At 32.8% G+C, this 19837-nt stretch overlaps 1 protein-coding gene across 3 annotated transcripts in view; it reads right to left on the bottom strand.

Annotated features, from left to right (window-relative positions):
• Positions 1-908: 908 nt before the first annotated feature.
• LOC119645052 (junctional adhesion molecule A) overlaps positions 909-19837 on the bottom strand; it is a 177783-nt gene continuing 158854 nt past the window's right edge. The window contains exon 6 of one of the 3 annotated variants that reach the window (XM_038044869.1): positions 909-2575. In XM_038044869.1, the coding sequence (XP_037900797.1) occupies positions 2043-2575 (533 nt within the window). In that variant the 3' untranslated portion in view covers positions 909-2042. Of the gene's footprint in view, positions 2621-19837 lie in introns of all 3 variants that reach the window. The other 2 variants (XM_038044868.1, XM_038044867.1) reach the window with 2 other exon arrangements.

Below are 19837 nucleotides of genomic sequence, written 5' to 3' on the forward strand. Positions count from 1 at the left end.
AAAGATTCGGTGACGACCGAATATAGTTTCCTTAGTTGTTTTATATATTAACACTAGATTACCAGAACGAGTCAATTTGACTCATTTACGATTTTATTGCTGTATATTTGGAAAAATTAAAAAAAAATAAATTTTTTTCAAAACATTTATTGATTATTTTAATAAAATTAAGAAATGTATTCAAGTACACAATTTCTTTCCCTCTTGCTCTTTGTGTAGCCTTAAAATTAATAATATTTAATTTCTATTTATATATGCATCGTTCATTGATTATTACATTATTTCTTTGAGGAAGTGAATTGCGCAAATGAATTAAATTTACTTATCACACATTTACTTAAAGCACAAAAGAAAAAAAGAAAGAAAGAAAGAAAGAAAGAAAGAAAGAAAGAAAAAAAAATAAAAATATTATATTATGAAGCGCTTCACTCAAAGCGATACATATAATTGCTTGTTTGTCCTTTTTCTTATGTTTCTCATAGGAGAGAGACTTAAGAGAGAGTAAACATGGATTCGAAAATATTTTACGTTCAACATTTACGCAAAGTAAGTCTAAACTTTGTTTAGATGCGTTTAGCTTACGCTACAAAGCGTATTAATTTTATGGCCACAAATCTCTTATCGGACTTTCTTTTTAACGAATCCTTGTTATATGATAATGCTCAATGTCTGCCCGATCTGTCACATAAATGACAACACTGTTGACTGTCTTATAGGATATTTCGATAGTGTCAATACGATACGTGTCAAAACATCATAATATTTCGACTATAAGTTCATGGTACGTTTTTGGTCGCATTAGACGCTTTTCGCCGGTTGCTGTACACCCGACTGACAGCCGATTTGACGCTGGAGTGTAGTGATGAACATATTTATCATTTATTGTCGTATACTGTGTGAAAACACGCGTTGAGTCATCAGCAGATTGTTATCGAAAGTAAGCACCACGCGGCACTCATTCCGCATAGAACTTTTTCATGGACGTATGTTCATTTAAAATATGCTAGTAAATATACTATCCTCCTGATATCGTTAAGGTGTCATCTAAGGCACGCAAACTCAGTTTTCGACCTTCACACATGATTTTTGTTCACATTCATGCACATATTTCCTAGAACTATTGCCGGATTCTGGCGACCAGAGTGTTTAGCATCAACGGTATCAATGCGACTGGCATTTAAAATTAGCAAATCGCTTTGAAATTTATTTATTCAAAATGCAAGAGTCGCCGTAGCATGAAAGCAAATTTTACTCAGTAAATGAAATTCAGAACTTTCTTCGATTATTCGGAAAATAACAGAAGTGAACTTGTAAACTTATTGATCGCAATCTCATGAAATTTTGACACGTATTGTTCGAAGGTTGATATTATCCCGAAATTGTGTGGTTGTGTGAATTGTGATGCCATGCATGCATTAAATCGGCAGTATATTGAGTGATGTATTAATTAATCGCCTCAACCTATATACCATATCAAGCATGTATTCATTCATTGATTGTGTAAATGTATGCAAGCCGATGTATGCCGATAAAATGTGTAAATATATATATGCCACAATAGGATTTCAAAGCTTGAGCTTCTTCGTTTTTCTATTTAATTTCATTGGTTATTTGGTTGTTTCATTGTTTTGTTGTTAACATGAAAATAAATGATGGACAGGCTTAATAAACAGAATACACAGAAATATATGTAGGAAGATGGATAGATGGATGTATTTGCATTAATATCTGTAAATTTATTCATCGGACTCTCTTTGAGTTTTTCATAGGTGGGCATTTAACATACGTCAACTGCAAGCCTTTCCTTTTTTTTTTCTTTTTAATTTAATTTTATCTTAAGTTGGATTATTAACAAAAAAATTATGAATTATATAAATTTATTTTATTTTCAAAATTATCTTTAGGTGAGAATGATAGCTACGTTGTACGTATTTATGTTTATTTAATTTTTATTTTTTTACTTACTTGATTATAAATTTTTGTTTTTAAACTAATTTTTAACCAGCTTTCTTAGTTACGCTTGGGAAGGCCGTATTTACACATCATCTCAGACAAATCAATTTGCTTTCGTTATTATTAATGTATGAACAATAACTGCGTGGAAAATGTAGCCGCTGCTGTGTTTGCCGCCCCCAATCCACTTTGCAGAAACAATAGCAGCCGCAACAATAACGCCGGCCATTAACATTATTTGATGTTAGCTGATATGAATGATGGCATCCCATTCCATGTCGATGATTTAAACAGTGGCAGTGTACGTTGTTGCGATTCAGATCGGTATTGATGATTGTGGTGGCGGTCGTTTCGGCGGTAGTGGTTGCAGTAATAACATGAGCTACGGTAGTGCTGATAATATAGGTGGTAGGTGGTAATTTTATAGGCAAATGTTGCGTTTGCTTTGTTATACGTTTGGTGTTGTTCGTTGCGGTCGAGCTTGTTGTTGTATTTAGTGCGGCGTCTAATGCACCCGTTGCATGTTGATTATAACAAAATATTAAACATATCAGCAGCATAATTGTTAACCAATTGTAGTGACAACCGGAACTTCCCGTTTGCATTGCCTCCGGATGTTCACCTGAAATAATGGCCCGAACTAATTTCAACAGTTTTGTGATTGTTCCTAATTGTAAAAATGAACATTTACATATTCATTTAAATTCAAAGGCATACGAATATATAAAATTTCGAAATTCCAAAATTTCATAAAATGTACCCTCCATTTTACCCATTAAACCCCATAAATTATTGCTAAGTGTGCATATTGTACGTGTTTCCGAAATATGTGCTTTCATATTTGCATTGCATGAAAATATTCCCGTACATATCTATACTTACATACAAATAAAATTAAACTTAAGAAGATTGCGTGAGAAGGGGGGAGGGGGAATTGCGAGCTTCACGTGTGACGACTTGGGATCATCATATATGTAGTGTCGGGCATTTTTGTACGTCACATCGATGGACTCAATCAATCAATAAGCCAATGTTGATCTAAAACGCGCAATTTGGCAAGTCTTCGTCGTCTTTTAAATACGTGCCTTTCCCTCCCACATTCGCAACGTGGACCATTTACATCAAAGAACACATGTTAGAAATTTAACATGAACGGCTTGCCGATTAATGCTGCAAAGGTCTCTGTTCCTTTAAATATGCTGCATATAAGACAAACGCCACAAACTCGAAGACACGCTTGGAGAAAAAGTGATTGGCCAAAGCTAGGAAAGCAGAGCCAAAGTTCAACATTACTTTCATGGTGACGGAGGGTGAAACAACGCAAAAAGAGAATGGTGAAGTCAGGCACACCGGTTATAGCAGCGCATAATTACTTGTCATACGTGGACGGATTTAGAAGATTGTTTTATCAGACTATGCATAAAACGTTGGCCATTCATTTCGATATTTATTTTTGCAGCGATGCAATAAACACTTTGACACTTAATAGGCTACAGCTTGGATTTTATACGTCTGATTGCCGTACAAGTGAGATAAAGAGGATGTATCATGTACCCCGGTCGCCAATAGCCGTCTAGCCGTCTAAATCTATTTAGTAGTCTTAACAACATTTCCTAGTTTTTCTCTCTTACAAAAATGACTGAAACATATTTCACCTGTGCTGATATTCACAGCTTATTAAGTTTCCATATAACATTTTATGTTCGAAAAAAAAAAAAAAATTGTTAATTGCGTAGCGTTTCGTTATGTCTATTACCCGGGGCATACTCTCTGCTCGTAAGTTTACCGATATCATAGTTGTGGTAATAGTTGATATCTCCTTAGAAGAAGAAGAACTCATATTGAATGCGACATAATTAAGGGATATAATCGTTGAATTGACTGTCAGGTTTAACCTATCACTTACATCTAAGTGGCATTATCGATGATTTGTTTTAAAATGTTGATGCTATTGTTGATCTGGAGTTGAGAATATAGTCTTCAAAAAGAGTAAAGTTTCTTGCAATCCATGCCGAGTGAGCAAATGCGGTTATATGTGGCTACAAATTGTTTGCACATTCAACCACGACAAAATTTTCATTGTTTTTGTAACGTAGCGTTTTCCCACGTGCCTGACGTGCGAGTCAGCTTAGACGCACGTTATTTGAAACTTTTTATTACGGAGGATGTCGTACCTTTTTCTTTGCCTGCGTCGCCGCTTGAAATACCCTCTTCGTTTTACTTAATCTCGATTTTATTCGGGTAATACAAAACGGTTATTCTAATACTCGATAAGTCTCTGCAGTAGACCGTAGCGACTTTCTCTTAGAGTAAGGACGCCCTGTCGCGGTCTGCTAACATTTCTCTACAATTTCTTACAGTGAATGCAGGGGATAAACTAGGGGCAAGCATCATCGTCGGAACAGTATTTCCTAGCTAAGTGCGGCCGACGGTGAGTGCAGGGGAAAACCTAGTGGAAAAATTCTGTATCTAAGTGTGGTCGAGTGCGAGTGTAGGGGATAACCAGGACAAGCATCATTGTCAGCACAGAAAAAAAAATCCCTGATCCTAATATCCTAAGATATCGTAAGCTCAAGAGCAAGGCTAGACGATCCCTCTTTAAGGTTGGCTAGAACTTTACCGCTGTATGGGCGAAGGTCGTCTCCCTGCCGCTATTCATACTATGCCAGCCAGGGTTCCTGGCTGACGCATAAGTTAGTAATAATACGCGGACATATTAGCGAGTAATATTTTATCCCGAGTGGGTAAAAGTAACTTAGATATCTACTAATATTTGTATATTCTTACTATGTAAGAATGAACATTTTTGTTCAATATTCTTCAATGATAACTTTTCGCATTAATTAAGTCATTTTAGAAACTATCCATCTACCATTCCCATAGGGATTGCTTTTTCATTGATTCGGCAACCATGTCGACAAAAGATATCGTTTTGTCCCTTTGCATAAAGTAAGCGGCCGCCTGAGTATTGAAATAAGTGTTTTGTTATTATATTAATATATAAATGCAGACCATCTTCATCTAAACCGTGAAGATGGGGAAATGTTGATAAATAGTTTGAGTACATGGTTTAAGCATGTACTCATGTTTGCAGTGAGCAACCTATGTTTATGTGTATGTGGAATGTCATGCACAATTATGGTGGACGGATCAATTTAGCAAGTTATGTACAATGTACGTATATTTACATAACATAAGTTTTATAACTAGGGGTAATATGTGAAATAACTATGAAACATGCATATATATATATATATATATATATATATATATATATGTTTTTTCGCTTCATTCGTAAGGATAATAACTATGTAGATGTATTTATAAATAATAATAATATAATAATTGATTTATATGCTAATACTTGAAAATAAATCACATAATGCATTTGGCAGTTAATTTGTGGGCGGTTAAAAAAGGGGTTGCCCGATTTTGCACGTCACACTTTTATCAATTTTCGAAACTCTCGTCAGTTGGCCTTTGCCTAATCGAACGGCTTTACGGCTTTATGTCCTTTCATTGTGCATCCCCTCCTGCAAACATAGTTCGTTTCGCTTTTTCTTCCTATTCATCTCGCATTCATTTTATTTTAATTTTAGTTTAATTAAAGAAGCAACTAAGCCAATGTTGTTGTTGTCATAATATGCATTGATTATTTTAACTTTATAACATTGCGACCTCTCTGGTTCTATTTTTTTTTTTTTTTTTTTTTGCTTTTGCACTTTCCTTAAAACGTTCGTGAAAATGTTATTAGACATTATTTTGTTACTTTTTTTACCGAATATTACTTTGATGTTTTTCGCCCTTAAAATGTATCATTAAGGCACATTGTGCGGCCTCGTGAAAGCTACACTTCTTTACCATATAACTTGTGGCGCGAAGGTAGAAGGACTTAAGGCCGAACAACTTTTTACTATACCGATCAATTGAGGAAATAATTCTGAAGCTTAGCTTGTCCGTACGTTAGTCTGTTTTGTTTTTTTTTTTTTATTCCACATAGAGGAGGCAATTTTTGCAACATTTGAAATGAAATTTGATATACTGACGTTATTTGGTCCAAGGATCAAGTCTATTGAAAATGAATTGATTCGGATAATTTTTTTTCGATTATTTGCCATATAACGCTTAATTTTAAGAAGTCGTTACATGAATAACTGTATAGGCTGGTGTAGGGTATTTAAGGATGCGCCGTTGCATTTGTTTTGTACTTGAGATTTACATTTTGCTGCTGCAGCTGTTAACGCTTGAGAATTATTGGTCAAAAGTACCCGAAATTTTACTGATTGCTGTTGCAAAGCCCGACCTAGCTTTGCATTATCTTTTATAATTCATGGATACACTTTGTTTGCGAGACGACGTTGAACGTTTGATCCGTTTATTGTTTTAATTGTATTGAAGTATTCATCATCGTTTCAATACTGTTAAGGAAATATTTCAGGGTTTGTTTTGCTTTCATTTTTCTGTGTGTGTGTGTGTGTGTGTGTGTGTGTGTTTGTGGCGTGTATTGTTTTTTCCTTTAGGGTTTTTATTTTTTACATTTTCTTGTTGTGAAGAAGTTTAAATCAAACTGAAATGCAGAGGAGGAATGCATACTTTTAGGTGATACGATGCTTTAGTTTTCTCGTTAACACAAGTGCAGAGCTTTAAGCTAAAGTAGATAAAACTTTAAGCGGCACAGTATATTTCTAGTAAATTTTTTTTTCTCTTTCTTTTTTTTTTCTTGTTTTTAACTTTAAGTAATAAAAATTAGAAGTACTCGCTTGTAGCCTATGTATATATGTAGAAATACTTTAAATGTAAATTCCCGTTTGCTTATTAAACTGTTATATTTGAATGGATAAAGACCACGCGACGGGAACATATCTTCGATATTACGGAGCTCACACTTCCCTCAACCGCATTGTAGACATATATATGTGAAACTTATACTATACCCCTCTATACCCCGCTATACACGTTCTGCATGTTGAAAAAAAAAAAGAGAAAAAATCAAAGCTTAAAAAATGAAAATTTTGAACTCCTTCGCACTTATTTCTATCATATTAATTTTAATTCATTATTTCGGTTGCAAAAAAATAAAAGAAAGAAGAAAAAAAAAAACCAAAAGCGTTCTATTTTGCATTGAAGGGATGATTAGTAGGTTGAAGGTATATTCATACTGTCACAACGTTAGCAACATTGAAAAGGAATCTGAAAGGAAGACATATATATTTTTGATAAGTATCAAGTAAGAACCGTTTTAAGTATCTCTGCCTGTCCTGTCTGCAAAAATGATCCGGACAATAATTCTACCTCTCAGTTATTGGCTACGAATTATTTAAGAGTATTAGAAGTTCTGCCGCGCGAGATGATGGCCGATGGTCAGTCTTCTGGTATAGCTACAGGCTGAGAGCATCTATGTTTTCAAAAGAGTAGAGTATAGAAATTAAATTTTTGTTTTTTTGCTGTTTCCCGAGTTTGTTTTAAAATAAAAGTAAAGGAAGAGCATAAAACATTCGCTCATAACCGAAATTTAAAATTCTCTTACTTGTTTTCATTTTCAAATAAATATTTTGTTTATGGCTATTAAAAAGATTTTTTCATTTATATTTTTGATTTCATAAATTAATTAAATCGCTCGTTATACATGTATAAATATATATATACATATATATATATATATATATATATATATATCTTGATAACAGTTTACCATTTGTGTGTTTTATAAAACGTTTTGCTCGTATTTTATGTTCAGCTAATTGATAGAAAAGCATGGCATAGCATGGCATGGCATATGATGTTTTCGGATTTTCATTTTTTTTTCGTATTAAAAATCTGATTGTAGAGTACATGCATAATGCCTACGCAAGTCTGTTTATTGATTTCAAATTATTTTATGCTTATTTTGAAGTTTTATAGTTTTTGTGAAACTAATCTGATCCAGATAATCCACATAATCATTGTAGACGCGACTGAATACTCCGTCAATATTCATGTTATAGATGTTTACCTTTGGGGTACTTTAGAGATGGAATGAAATTGTTATAGATAAACCGGCTTTTCAATACACCTTTGTATTCGCTAATGCGAATGAAGTTCTTGTTCTTGATTTTCCTGCTTTAACGAACAACGTCTGCTCATCACGTAGACGAGAAAATTGGTAAATCAATGTTGAAAAAAATACAGAAAGGAGACCGCTACGATAGCGGAAGCACTTATTTTTCCTGTCGCATTATCGCAGTGCTATGCTTAAGCATTTTTGAAGTAATTTGGAAGAACAAAACATTTAAACATTTCAAATATGACTGCTCTTTCGAATTCCTCTTCGAGGACTTCTTCTTCGTTTCCCTATTTACTTTCCCTACGATACTGGACTTATTCCCCATTGTCACAATTGCATTTTCTTCAGATCTGCTTGCGGTATAGTTTGGCAGCAGTATGTCTTTGTTTATATTATAATAAAAAAATTCTCTTTCAGATATAATATTATACGTATATAAGAGAGAAAAGGTGATGTTTATTTATGCATACGTGTAAGTAAGTGTGCAACGAACTATTAAGGTAGATTACTCCATCATCGATAATGATGTGAAGGTATCCGTGACTTACATGCCTTTAGAACATGCGGACAACATGGACATCAGAATACATATCAATATAATGACTGGCACACTCACCAACGCCGCAAAACACGTCAACGTACTTATTTACTGGACAACTGAAGAACTGCGGGGAAACCTCAAAATCTCTTATATAATTATAATAATTTTTATATGATTCAACATTTATAGTACAAGACTTATTAAGTTTGTTCAGATGTGTCTAACACTCACAAGGATTTAAGATAAACCAATCTTTTATGATATGAATCGTTTCAGAGTTCAATTTTTTTTTGTCGATACGTGTATTGTCTCTCGTACAATGACAAGCTTACGTCTAATGATGATACTTATTGAAAATGATTTGGATCGGATTACTCTTACCACCACTCTTCTCATAATGCCTTATTTTGAAAAAGTTGTTATATGGGAACAATTTGCAATTAAAGTTTTCTCTGCAAAAATCATGAGCAATAGCATTTCGACCGACTAAAATTACGTAAATAATTTGGAAATTTAGAAGTTTCTTCTTTTTAACGAAAATAAGCTAAAAAGCTGAAGCGATCTCATTTTTGTAGCAAAAATCAATCCTCAAATTAGGTCTTTTTTCCGAATTCCACGCCATGTAAAGGCTCTCATGAAATGTAAGCATGTATGTAAATGTATTTACTTTATGATAAAAATCGGTAAAAACATGGTGTGCCATTAAATATCCTATATCACCCTTCATATATTTGCCTTTCAAAATAGGGAGTTATAGGGGACGTAGTTGAAAATAGCTTTCAATAGCTTTCGTCTTCTGGTCAAAGCATGTCGGTGCAAAAAACTTTCATCAGAACGAACACAAGAAAATAGGACGACAGACGGACGGACCGAGGGACAAGAATCAGATATCATAAAAGGTGGGTAATATGTCCCCGCCCATGTACCACAAGTAGTGTAGGATGTAATACAAGAAGAATCATAAAAAGTGTGACAAGAAAATTCGCACTACGCCTACATAGAGGAGTTGCCATGAAATGCATGCCTTTACGTGGATGTAAGATATAATTTTTGTCATTTTATGATGAAAATAAATCAAGTATTGGAGGCGAACTGCTGCAGGCAGTTGTATCACTTTAATGTTGTTACTTGTTTTTGATTTAATAAACACGTACACGGAAGATGCATATACCATAGGAGCTTAATATCAAATCTAATCAAATTCAATAGAAATCGATCCAAGTAATAAAATTATTATTCAAATAATTATATCTGAATATGATATAATTAAAAAAAAAAAAAAAAAAAAAAAAAAAAAAAAAAGGAGTGAATACAATTTTTTAAAAACATTGTGAAAACTTATCCAACTAAATTCTTTTGTTTTTTTTTTTTTCTTTTTACTAAGAGTTTTATGTACATTAGATTTAATTGAGGGAACGGGCGAGAGAGAAAGAGAATGAATCGAATTCAAATGTAAGAAAGAAGAAAAACAAACCTTCGCATTAAAACAATTCAACACCGACTGACTGCTCCAGTCTAGATTGCATTTTATGAATGAAATGGATTTAAAGCTTTCGGCAAATTTCAAAGTTATTGAATGATTTGCACAAAGACAGACAGAATGGAAACAGTTGTCGATAGATAGGTAGGTAGATATGTTGTAGAGAAGTTTTTAGAAACCACAAATATAAACTTTAATTAATTTGTGGTAAAAGAAGGGAAGCCACAATTGCAAACTATTTCGTTAAGTCTGCAAAAGTGCTTCAAGCAATATAATAAACCGGTGGAGAATAACACACATTCAGATACCTTTCTATAGTTATGCAAAAGTCAAATGAATGCACACCATATGCGGTAGATATGAGGCCACCATAAAAAGTTTTAAAGTGCGTATAATGCGCACTAAATATGGCTGAGATTTACTTAGCTTGAATGCTTCAATGCTAATGCTTTAGTCTGCATGCACATCAACATTCTTATTAATTAGTGAATATTTATGTTTGGAAGACTTGAAAAAGACTCGCCGTCGCTCCAAATTTATTTAACACGCTTTAAAAAATGAAATATGTAAACGCCTAACCCGAGCCCATGTAGCGTTTTTTCCCAAATAAATCCCGCAAATATACTATGACATGTGCAATTTAAATATTTTTCTAGAAACGTGCCAAACGCAATAATGTTGATGTTTGGTGCTCCCTTTATAAGTATTTGCGTTAACTTAGCTGCCAAACAATCAACCAACAAAATTCCTTTACAAACCAACCAACCGAGAAGACTTTCAACTTACTTCCGGTAATTGTTCACACTCTAGAGCAGAAACCCTGCTATAGAGAGTTCATATATGAATATAAACGTATGTATGCATGGAAGAGGCAACTGCACACATGCATATGCAAGAACATGCATTTTAACACACACACATTACTCTTTTTTTTTTTTGTAAATAAATGTATACCTCCTATATATACATATATAAATATATATATATATATATATATATTATATATATTATATATATTATATAATATATACGTATATATTATTATAAGGAACGGCAAGCCAGCTTATTAAGTTAAAATATTACGTTCTCCTTAGACTTACTAATCATGTCTAATATGCTAATATTTTTATACACTACGACATGTGTGGTAAACTTTTATTAACTTTATGTAGATTTATGCACTATCCCGATTTATGACTTAGAGCAAACTTTCTACGTAGCTGTAAGGCGGTCTGTCCGTTTGCATTACTGACGATCTGGCGTAAATGAATTTGTTTCTGTGTTCGGTAAAACGCTTTGAATCAATTTAACAAAGTCTACCCATTCGTTTGGTTCTTCATCGATCGGATTGCCCAATTGTCTAATTGCATACTAAATGAGAATTGAAAATTATTGGAATCGGGCCTGCCATATAACGGTTCTAATGAAACGGTGGGCGTGTATATAAGAAAAATATTCATATATATTAATATTTTATGGTGAAAATTAGTTGACAATAAAAATTTGATTGTATCTGCAAAATGAACTGGACGTAATTTGGCCCATGATTGAATATTTTTCAGGGCCTTACCATGCATCAGGATTTTGAAGAAAAGTAAGCCGTAGTTTTTTCATGCTTCTATTATGATAGAAATAGGGTGAAGAATAAAAAAATCTTTCATATGTAAATTTATTTTGCTAAATTTGAATTACGTTAGTCCATCTCACATCCCCTTAAGATAAAGCTTCTAGGAAGAGCATGCGTTTTTTTTTTTTTTTTTTTACATACAAACAAACTAATATTTATTATAATTTTTGGTATTTTATAATATAAATACATAAAGTATTAAATATGGTGAAAAGGTGTAGGGTATTTCATCGTTGGCCTGGTCTGATTATAATGCTTTTTGCTTGTTTTTAGATTGCATTTTTTAAATTTCATGCACATAAATAGTTTATGGGAAAGAAATATAAGTCCTTTCACGACTTTATAAAACCTCAGTAAATAACTAAATAGCTGTCGCGGTCCTATCAAACTAACACCGGATGTTCACTGTGTCAAATAGTTTTTGCTTATTTATATTTTTCCGTTATTTTCAGGAATTTTGTCCAGGCACGCAAACGCTGCGATTTTATTAACGTATGTGTGTTTGTGTGTGTGTGTGTGTGTGTGTGTGTGTGTGTGTGTGTAATGTCGCAAACATGACATAAAGCATTAAAACCGTAAACGAAAGTTTGTTTATTTGCCTTCAACTCAATTGTGGATATTTTGGATTGTTGTTAGTTTAAGATTTCGCATGTGATTGATTGAATAAATAAACAACAAGACTATAGCTTTCCTTAAGATACTGTTTAAAAAAAAAAAAGTAAAAAAATTCCTTTCAGCTTAAGAAAAGGCTTTTAAAAGTTTTTTTTGTTTTTTTCTTACTGCCTTATCGGTTTTTGTTTCTTACCATAAAATTCATTTAAAATGCCATATATAACTCGAAGTCGTACAAAATCGTATAATTAAGTGCACGCTCTTCATTAGTATTTAATTATTTTTAATGCCAGAAGAAAGTGGAATTTAAATGAATTTATTTATATTTGCATAATTTTTTCTACACAATTGCTATAATTCAATAATTGTTTAGACAAAATATATATATATATATATATATATATATATATAGGATATATATAAGCATTTATGATTTCTTATAATCAAGTATTTCCATCAAAAAAAAAAAAAAAATTATCCATCATTCAAAGTCCATATGTCCACATGTGAACATGTCCAAATTGATCTGCCAAGCTTAGTTTAGTTTAAGCAGTTACTTAAAGTGTACATGTGTTCTGTTTTTTTTTTTTTTTGATTTATATACAATAATTGTTGTTAAACCGTTTAGTTATTCGAACACACACATATATTATTAGAAGACAAGCAGTTTTGCACTATAAGTTGAAGATGTTAGTGGATAGCGTTTGAATGTTCCATAAATTAATAGCAGTGACATGAACAATAATCATCCAAGAAATCATTTTGAATTTGCCTTTGTCAAATTGTCAATTAAAAATGAATAGTTTATCGAGAATCTTAATTAGATTATATGTATAAGATTCCAATTAGGATATTAGGGAATTATGAGATAACTGTTGACCTGACGGACGTCAACTCTCTAAATAAAAAGCTAAGTGGTAAGGATAAATCAAGTTTGTGAGAATATATCCAACATAGAGAAAGGTTGGAGATAGACTCTTCTCGCATTCTATCAATTATTAGAATCATTTTCTGAACAAGACTTAAGTATGTCTGTCCATCTGTCTATGTAATTTTTTGTTCAATCTATAGCTCGGAATATTAGACATCTTTCCTGATAAATCGATATGTTTACGTCAAATAAATCAGATTACAAAAATTTTCATATATTTCCATAAGAAGAAGAGCATAAGATCCTGTATCGTAAGACCCATTTTTCGAAGAAAGCTTTTGACATTCAAATTTTTCGCGAAAAATGGGTCCGAGATATACAGATTCATGTATGAAATGCGTGGAAAATTTAATTGAGATGAGATTGAGGATTTTGAACTCGACCCTTCATATATAGAGGTTCTTACAAACATCAAGCTACTATCTTGCTGTGGCAAAAAGATTCAACATTTGTTGTTTTATGATGAATATTGATGATAAACAATGGTGCATCAACATCTAAATTTACCTACTTATGGATCGTATTTGTCAATTTTTCATACCCATCTCTATATAAACAGATTATGGTTGATTATCTGCGCGAGCAGCCGAGTAGGTAACGAAATTTCAAGTACGGTAGAGTTTAATGTGGTCGTAGCTGTAGCGAGTGTCCAGTGACTGAAGGCGTACGTCCGATCTCTGCCTCTTTCCTAATCTCTTTATGACCGTCATCTCGTTACGCGAATGGGGGACAATCTCTTGTGCTACTGGTTCTATTAAAAAAAAAAAACAAAGGAAAAAACCAAAACATCGTGTGAACTGCGTCGATTCACGTATTGGGCCTTCTTCTACTTATAAGGGTTTTGAGGAAAAGCAGGCAACAACATCTTAAGTTTTTATACTTTACGATGCAATAACGTAAAGCATAGATTTAATGCCATCTCCATGCCATAGAAGTGCAATAAATGTACATTTTGCATTATAAGCATCTGCCTTAACGGCAAGAGGTACCATTCACGCACCTAGTGACATGAAGACAAGAATTTAAATATGCTACTCAATCAGTTTGTAAGAGTTGAAAATATTAGGCGTCTTTAACGTGAACATTTACGAAGCGAAAAGAAGTAAATCATTTACGTGCATCTGATTTGGATAAAGCATTTTTATCCAAGCATTATCATCCTAGTGGAAGCAAAGTTATAAAATATTAACTAACGGATTTTATTTTTTAACTTTACCTAATTTTCACAACGCAGCTACTTGCGACTGAATTAATAAATGTTTAAAACATTCAATTATTTACGGATTGTTGGTTTTCAAAGATGCCATGGCATGCCATGTAGGGGGAAAATGCTCAACGTTTAAGAAGCATAAGACATACATCGTGCATTAAAATTGAAGGGTTCACTACACTTCTCTGACGTGATGCGATGAGCACCTACTGATGTGATGAACGTTGAACCAAATGTCAATTTATTTATGCTCATCCGTGCTTGTTATTACTTGTTATTTATGTTAATACTCAAATGAATTATATATTATTAATTAATTTTTTTTTTTTTTTATTTATTACAACAATGCTTAGATTTCTTTTCATCTGTATTCAATTTTAAGACTTACTCGGCATACTGCTTGTAAAATAGTGTTTACGTTGCGAAGGACACTAATGCGAACTAACTAACGCCTTGTACATGCCTTGTATATGCCTTAGCTACTTTACTTGTTAAGCTTTCAATTCATCATCAAGCGACTTATTCTTGTGACTTATTATAGTTGACACTGAAATATTTCATAAAAGTACGTTTTATCCGAAAAAATGCTGATGATCGCTTTTTTTGTTTTTGTGATTGTTTTCATACCTTATACCTTACTAACAATCTGACTGAGTGTTAAATTGTATATACTGCTTAAATTTTTTTTTTTTTTTGAATTTTGACGTTTTTTTCATGTGCACTGCATGCAATAAAGAATTATAGATACGGAGATGAAAGATTTTATCCGACCACAAAAATGCATTCAGTTTAGATAGGTGAAGATGTTTTAATATATTTTTCTACTAGTACGACACGGGTTTGTGTGTAGCGGTAACTCAAATTACTCTGTGTATATGTAACTTCTAGTTATCACGGCACGGTACGAACGGTTCTATCTTACTTTTAGTAATAATAATAATAATAATAATAATAATAATGAAGTCTACTATTTTGAAGTGCTTTGCTCGAAAAAGAAAAGGAAAGGAAGAATTTCCTAAGCATGACTATTTTAAACGCTGGCTGAATTGTCTACGTAGCCTTGTTCTCTATCACAGACTGTATAGCTGGGTATATTAGATTTGTCCTTTTGTTTGCGTAATTCGCACCATCTGTCCGTTTATTTATTTTTTCGTTCGATTTTTTAAGGCACTAACAGATCGCGAAAAGTTGATAGGAGTTAAATGAAGCCGTTAAAGGGAATAATGTAATAATTTTATGATTTTTTTATAAGAATCGCAAATATATTTTTAAGCAACTATAAGTATGTCCGTCAAGTCGTTGTCCTTTTGTTTGATTTTCAAAATTCATACGAGCTGAGATATATGAGCATTTGGCACATGGCCGCCATTCCGCGATTCGATTACAAAGATTAGTTGCTGTACGAGACACAATTAATTTGATAATATTCTTACAATAGCAACAAATTTTACTTTTATCTTCACCAGCCGACAGAATGAAGAAAGACAAATTTAATTTGAATTGAGATCGGAGCTATCGCAAAGCCGCGATTAGGTTAACCATTAATTACAAGCTGTTTAAGATAATGCGTATCAACGATTCGTTTAAAGCTGAATATAACTTTTGTTGTTTAGTGGCGATGTTGTTGTTGTTGCTGTTGTTTTTCATGTTGTACTAACGTATGATATCAAAAGCGAATTCAGAGTTTTCATATCTCTAGTTATTCTATCTTAAGCAAATGACCTAAGATATCAAAGCACTTAGTTTTCTGTTAGTGTGTCTACTTGTGTTAGTAAACTGTGACGATGAGTTAAAGATGATAAACGAGTAAAGCAATATCCAACAATTGCTGTTCAAAGGAGTGCTAGTAGAATTAAGATTAAATAAAACCTTGACAAAATAGAACGTTGATGATGACGACGATGATGGCGATGATAATAATAATAATAATAATAATAATAATAATAATAATAATAGAGTGAAAAATTATATGTAGAGGTGGGTGCAAATCGTGAATGAGAAGAAAAGAGATTCATAAGAGAAATTGCTTACATCCGCTATTCGAAGTGAATTAAAAAAAAAAAAAAAAATGCTAGAACGACAGAGACAAACAGGAAAAAAAAGATGATATACGAATTTTGCAAACACACGCCGAGCACACATACAAACATTTGGGTATTTTGAAGCAGGCAAAATTATTTTATGGATAAGTTTTGCGATGTTGCATAGCGCCGTGACTAAGTAACTGATATAAGTAACTCAAATAAGTTCTCATGTAGTTCCGGAAATAATATTATTATCAACATACATATAGACATTAAATTTTTAACATCATCCAGTAAGCAAGGACTATATTTGTATTTAACGGATAGAATGGGGCTAAAGGCCTAAGAGATACTCTACCGTATGTGTAATCGTATGTGTATAAATAAATATTTTGCAAATATTTTGTATTAAGATGTCGCATTTTTTTCTACACACACTCGCACTCGCTAAGTTTAATGCATTATCCACTGATTATATTTGTTTGTATGGGTGTGTGCGTGTGTGTGTGTGTGTGTGTTTATCTGTGTATGTTTGCTTATAAGCCTTTTTCTTTTCTATACTATTTCAATCTTAGGACTTTGTCTCAACTTTTATCGTTACATATCTGGTTGTGAACAGTGGTTATGTAAGTTTAAAGCTTTTATAAAAGCATTTTATAAAAATTCCAACAATTTTTTTTTTTTTTGTTTTTAAACGTAAAAGCATTACATTAAATCTAAATGAAGGAAATTGTGTGAAATTCTTTTTTCTCTAATAACTCTCTCAAGTGTTTGTATGAATGTGGTTTAAATAAGAAAAACAAATCGACAACGTATCTGCGTGTCTTGCGAGATTATTTATTGTTTATTCATTCAGTTTAGAAACTCGCGCACGAACACATCATAAATATGCCGTTTCTCTATGGTCCTTGTACCTTTAAGTGGGGAAAATTAACAACAACACCATTACATAACAGCATATAAATGCATATATATATATATATATATATATAAGCTAATACATAAGCAGCTGTTGACAACACTTTATTGTAGCGAAAAATTACTGATAGATGTTACAGTAGATATAAATTATTGCCGACTAATGCACACTTATAGTCAATGATGCTTGGCCGCAGAATACACTAACCGATATACCAGAGCGCAAACATTCTCTAACAAGCACATATTTTCACATTTTTCCACTTATTATTTAGTGTTAAGTGGTATTTGCAGTGGACACTGTGGTTGCAAAATTTCACGCTTTCGCTCAGATAACTTTGCTTTTTGCTTTGTCTGCTTCGGTTGTCCTTTTTGATAATAATATCATCGCTTCTATTATTCTAATCCTTATACTATAGATATTTGTAAATTTATTATTACTATTCGTTTTTTTGTTTATACCCTACGCCACTTATAATACGCGTATATCAAGTGCATATGAATGAATGCAACACTCAGCACAATTTCATATATACACAGCTTTTATTATCTCAATCGATTTAGAATTATTTTATACTCTATATCTATACGTCTCTGGTAAAAGTGAAATAAACTTGTATGAATGTATTCAACACATAGAACAAATTTGGGGTTGATAAAGCTTCCATTATATTATTTCTCGATTGCGAATGTAACATTTGATGTTTGATGTTCGTCAGATCTCACTCGAGATCGTCAGATTTCACTCAAGTGCGAACGCTATTGAAAATGGAACGGAATGAAACTTTCATTTCGATATATATCTTGACCGTTAGTACTCTATGATAAATATGTTTATAAAATAGCGATTTGGCAAATAAGTACACTCTGCATAGTGTAAATCACGCATGTTCGATATAAGTATTCTCATACAAAAATAGGCCTTCATACGACGATGAGGTACAAGGGTAGATTAAGTTTACGCGGATGTATGCAACGCCCATAGGAGCTCGAGGTGGTCCCATCCTTTATTATATCGACCGCCCTGGAATCACTTTCTCAATCAATTTAATCCATCCATCGGTCTGTCTTGCGATCTTGTGTTCAACTTACGGACCTCAATTTTGGAGATATTTTTCTGAAATTTAGTATACCGGTGGATTTTGGCTCCGCAACGAATACCATTGCCAATAGCTCGGATCGGATTACTTTTTCGACGGCGTATTTTGAAAAAAAAAAAAACAGTTACATGAAGAACTGTAAGATAGGATACAGTATTTAATAGTGGGTGAAGACATATGAACAACTAATACTGGGCAAAGTGTTATAGGTTATGTAATACCGATCTTACTTGATTATATATGGTATTTTAACGTATTGTTTTTTTCCTTTTTTTTTCGCTTATATTGTTTTTTGACTTGAGACGCTCTTCCTCTAAAACGAACGATCGACTCGATCGTTCGCCCATCAACACACAATCTTTCAATTCGGTTTTATTGTTGTAGTTTTTCCCATATAGTGGGCGTAAGTAAAGCCCCGTTTTTTTACGACATATTTCCAATCGATCAGGAAATGTTTGCGGTAAATTTCAAGCGACTGCGACGGTTCACAAAATGTAACCGTAAAATTGGATACGTTCAGTTAATATGGATGTAAGATCTTGTAACGAAATTCAAACGATATATTCGAGTTCTTAAGTACTGAGTAAAATAGTAAAAGGACCGATATTTACAGCGGAACGCATTAAACTTGGGGAATCCCACAAAAAAATACAAAGAAAAATAAAAATGACAACCGGTCTAAACTGGCTAGTAAATACCCTACTCCGCATTGTCTAATTCTATTCTTCCTTTTGCTATAAAAATTATACCCCCTTTTTATATGAACTTGTTATTATGGAACGGCATATTAAAACTTGGAACTTTTTGCCCCAAAAAAACAAACAGTTTTGTATGCAAATCCTCAAAAATAGGCGTGGGCTGTTCAGTTATGGTAAAGTGAATTTTTTTTTTTTTGTTTTCTTCAACTACTATTATCGGTTCAGTTTGGTCGTAACTTACTAAAATTTCGACTTTTTTACTCTAGAAAGCATCAATTTTTGTGAGTATCCTGTACACAGAATACGATGGTCTGAATTATGTACAAGTACAATTTTGTTGTTATAAATTACTATGCATTATGAAGTATGGAAAATTAGAACTTTTTGTCATATGAATATCAGTTTTCTTTATATGAGAGGGGTTTCAGAAAATTGCCCCAGTCGGTCCAAAATTTTCATACCAATTTCGAATACGGAAATAATACTACATAGCCGCTATTGGTCGAGAAATTTTGAAAATTGCAACTTTTTTCCATATAACGACTTTTTAGAATAGAGCGTTATGTGGGGAGTGGTCAAAAACGTTGACCGATCCGGACCATTTTCTATAGCGATACACACCAGTGTATCCAATTTCATCAATATATCTTAAAAAAATGTGACTAATAGCATGAACAAAATTTTACATGGACAGAAATCA

The sequence above is a fragment of the Glossina fuscipes genome, unplaced genomic scaffold (assembly GCF_014805625.2).
Source record: "Glossina fuscipes isolate IAEA_lab_2018 unplaced genomic scaffold, Yale_Gfus_2 1, whole genome shotgun sequence".
Taxonomy (NCBI): domain Eukaryota; kingdom Metazoa; phylum Arthropoda; class Insecta; order Diptera; family Glossinidae; genus Glossina; species Glossina fuscipes.